Source organism: Nannospalax galili, unplaced genomic scaffold (assembly GCF_000622305.1).
Source record: "Nannospalax galili isolate Female #2095 unplaced genomic scaffold, S.galili_v1.0 scaffold702, whole genome shotgun sequence".
Classification (NCBI taxonomy): Eukaryota; Metazoa; Chordata; class Mammalia; order Rodentia; family Spalacidae; genus Nannospalax; species Nannospalax galili.
The window spans coordinates 2,048,745-2,052,025 of NW_008348657.1; the positions used below are offsets into that span (position 1 = coordinate 2,048,745).

Genomic DNA, 3,281 nt, shown 5'->3' on the forward strand with positions numbered 1-3,281 from the left:
GAGTTTGGATATAAAGTCATCAGATAGATTTCAATAGTAATGTTTATCACCTCTACAAATTAACATGAAGTGAATTTTTATGCTTGCTCCTCAAATATAACTCATTTTTAAATTTGTTGCCTAATGTGTGTGTATATATATCATACAGAACATTGCAAACCATCTTATTTGACTATACACCCACTTCCCAGATGGCACCCTCCCATAGCCTCTCTCCGCCTACTAGAGCCCTTATACTCTGATATCCCTGCTACTGTCTGCTGTGTTGTCAGCACCCCCAGCCATTCCCCACTACTTGCCCTTCTGGTGGTGAATCTAGTCAGCCTATCTAGAGGTCTTTGTTTTAGGAGGGTCAGCTGTTCCTCTTCTAGCAGCAATCAGTTGTCAGTATTCCTTTAGATAAGATTTCCTTTAGATGAGATTGGGGTCTGCTGTTCATATTCCCAGTTCTATGCTGGGTTACTATTTGGGAGTCCCTTTGGTTGCCCTGGCCAACAACTCAAAAGAAGGTATTGCCTGTCTGGCATTGTTGCTTGTTGAAACAATTGAAAGCCCTGTGTAAACAGTGCTGCTTTGGAAAGCTGTGTCTAACGGGCTCTTGCAGGAAGTTCTGGAGAAGGCTGTCCAGTGCCCTTAGAATTGGTCCTTGGTAAATTTTTGTGATGGTTAAGCTTCTTTGTCAACTTGACTGGATTTAGAATCACTTAGGAGACATGTCTCTGGTCATGTCTGTGAGGGTTTATTCAGTATGGGAAGGCCCACTCTGAACGTGGGCAGCACCATCCCATGGGCTGAGGCCCTAGATTGAATAAAAAGGAAAGTGAGCCAAGCACCAACATTCATCTCTCTCTGCTTCCTGACTGCAGGTGTGATGTGTTCCTGTTGCCATGCCTTCCCCATCAAAATAAACTCTTCCTTCCTTATACTGCTTTTTTCTGGTATTTTGTCACAGCAACGAGAAAAGTAATGGCTACGATTTTCTTATGCTGCATCTAGACATTGGTTTTAGGGCATTTGGTGGGTCATGGGAAGATCTATCTGTGGACACACTCAGTGATAGGGGCTTGCTCCCAGCACGTGCTCATTCATTGCCTTCCCTTTACCCGGGTATGTGCCCTGGATGTGGACCAGTGTGGGAGAAGGGCTGCAGCCATAGTCACTTCTGGCATGGGGACTATGAATATGCTCTGTGTCTTCAAGGGCTATGATTGGCTCTAACCTGATGTGTAGCTTTTATTTCTTTAAAATTGAAATTTGTATTATTTTTAAAAGTTAACTCTTCGGCATTGATTTATCAGATCTGCATCTCTAGTGCTAGAGGTGTAAGCTCATGTAAGCTCAGTTGGTAGGGCATGCATAAAGCCCTGGGTTGGTTCCCAGCACCACATGAACAGGGTGTGGTGACCCATGCCTATTATACTAGCACTTGGGAGACAGAAGTAGGAGAATCCAAAGTTCAAAGTCATCCTTAGCTATATAGAAAGTGAGAGGTCATCCTGTCTCAAAAATCAACCAACCAACCAACCAACCAGCAAAAAAGAAACCTACTACTTTAGAACCCATCAGACTTGGCAGTTTTCTCCCAAATTCAAACTGAGCAGATTTCTCTCAAAGGATTACCATGATTTAAAAAATAACATCAAGTGCCCTTCTGGGTATGTATGGATCACAGTTATGACAGCTGTGGCAGTTTGTAACCACAGCCCTAGAGCTAGAACAAGGTGATGTGAGCGCGACAGGAGATGCAAGCGCATGTGGAAAACAGTCCTCAGCCCTGAGTGGCTCAGGTAGAACTGGGCATGGGCTGGATTGGAGACACTGGGTTACCTTTTTGAGCTTCATGGTCCTTTCTTCCTCTCTCATCTCTTTGGATTTCCAGCAGAGGCGCTGAGACAGAGATTGGAAGACCTGGAGCAGGAGAAAGGCGGCCTGCCCTGGGCGCTGCCTTCACAGCAACCGGCTCTTGGCAGCTTCTTGGGCTACCTGGCCGCACAGACCCAGGTGGCCTTGTCTGGAGCCACTCAGAGGTGAGTACCAGTAGATAATCCAGGGTCCCCTCCTGGCTCTCCCTCTCCCACTCCCATGCCTTCAGGAGCTGGGAGGCCCTGGTCAGACTTTTCCTGGAAGGGGCCAGGTGGGTCTGTCCAGAGGGAGGTCCAGGTGGGTCCTGCTTTCTGAGAAAGAAGTCCTGCTGACTGATGTGGAGAGAATGGACAAGCACAGGGTAGCCTGATGCTGGGCTCCTGTTGGGTGTGTGGGGACAGGCCTTGCTGATTGCAGGAAGAAACCTGGTCCTTCCTGAGTCCACCTCCAGCTCTTGAGTGAATCTGCTGTCTGTGCCACCAAAGGGTCACCTGGTGCTGGCAAAGAAGCTGCCCCTCATGATCTGGGGGAGTGGGGATTGGTTCCAGGTCCCATAGGCTACCAAAACTCGCAGATGCTCACGTCTCTCATATCAAATGGTATATCTGTATATAACCTACTTCTGTCTTCCTGTGTGATTTAAATCACCTCCAGTTGACTTATAATACCTGCTACAATGTAAATGAAATGGCAGAAGTTATGATATACAGTTTAAGGAGCAATAGCAAAAATGAAAGCACTTTGTTTGCAATAGCTTTAATCTGCAGTTGGTTGAGCCCATAGTTGAGAACCTGTGGACATGCTGGTCCTCCACATAGAAGTGGCAGTAATTTATGACCTAATGGCCCTGGCTGCATGCTGGTGTCACCTGGGGAACACTCAAGTCCATAGCTGTTCAAGCTCTGCCCCATAGGAGCTGAATCAGACTGTGATGTGGGTCCTGGTGCTAGTGTATCTAAAGGCATTGAGACCCATTGCTCTGGCCTACTCCTGTCCCCTTTCCACTGGGTAAGGCCTGAATGGGGACAGGCAGTTTTCGATGCTATGAGCATAATCAGGATTCAGGTCAGCTTCTACACGGGCAGGAGACCAGCCACAGCCATCAACCTGTTTTTTGCTACCAATTGACCCTGACAGCCACAGTGTTTCATGCATCAGGTTTATCTCAGTGACTTCCTGAAGCCTGTTTAAACAATGTTGTCAGATATTTTCTGTTTTAGGTGTAGCTTGTGATGGACCTTTTGTAGAGATACATGAGGCTGAATGAACTCTTATCTGGTCCTCTTGTGGGGAGGAGCCCATCTCTAGATGTCTGTTGTGCTGGATAGCTTTAGTGTCAACTTGACACACCTGGGTTGAGGGAGCCTCAATTGGGGAATTGCCTCTATTGGACTGGCCTGTGGCCATGTCTGAGGGGA

General features: G+C 47.1%; 1 protein-coding gene across 1 annotated transcript in view; it reads left to right on the forward strand.

Annotated features, from left to right (window-relative positions):
- Disc1 (DISC1 scaffold protein) overlaps positions 1-3,281 on the forward strand; it is a 253,803-nt gene that overhangs the window by 44,997 nt on the left and 205,525 nt on the right. Inside the window, exon 4 of the mRNA XM_008845824.2 lies at positions 1,880-2,027. Coding sequence (XP_008844046.2) covers positions 1,880-2,027 — 148 coding nt within the window. The remainder of the gene's footprint in view (positions 1-1,879; positions 2,028-3,281) is intronic.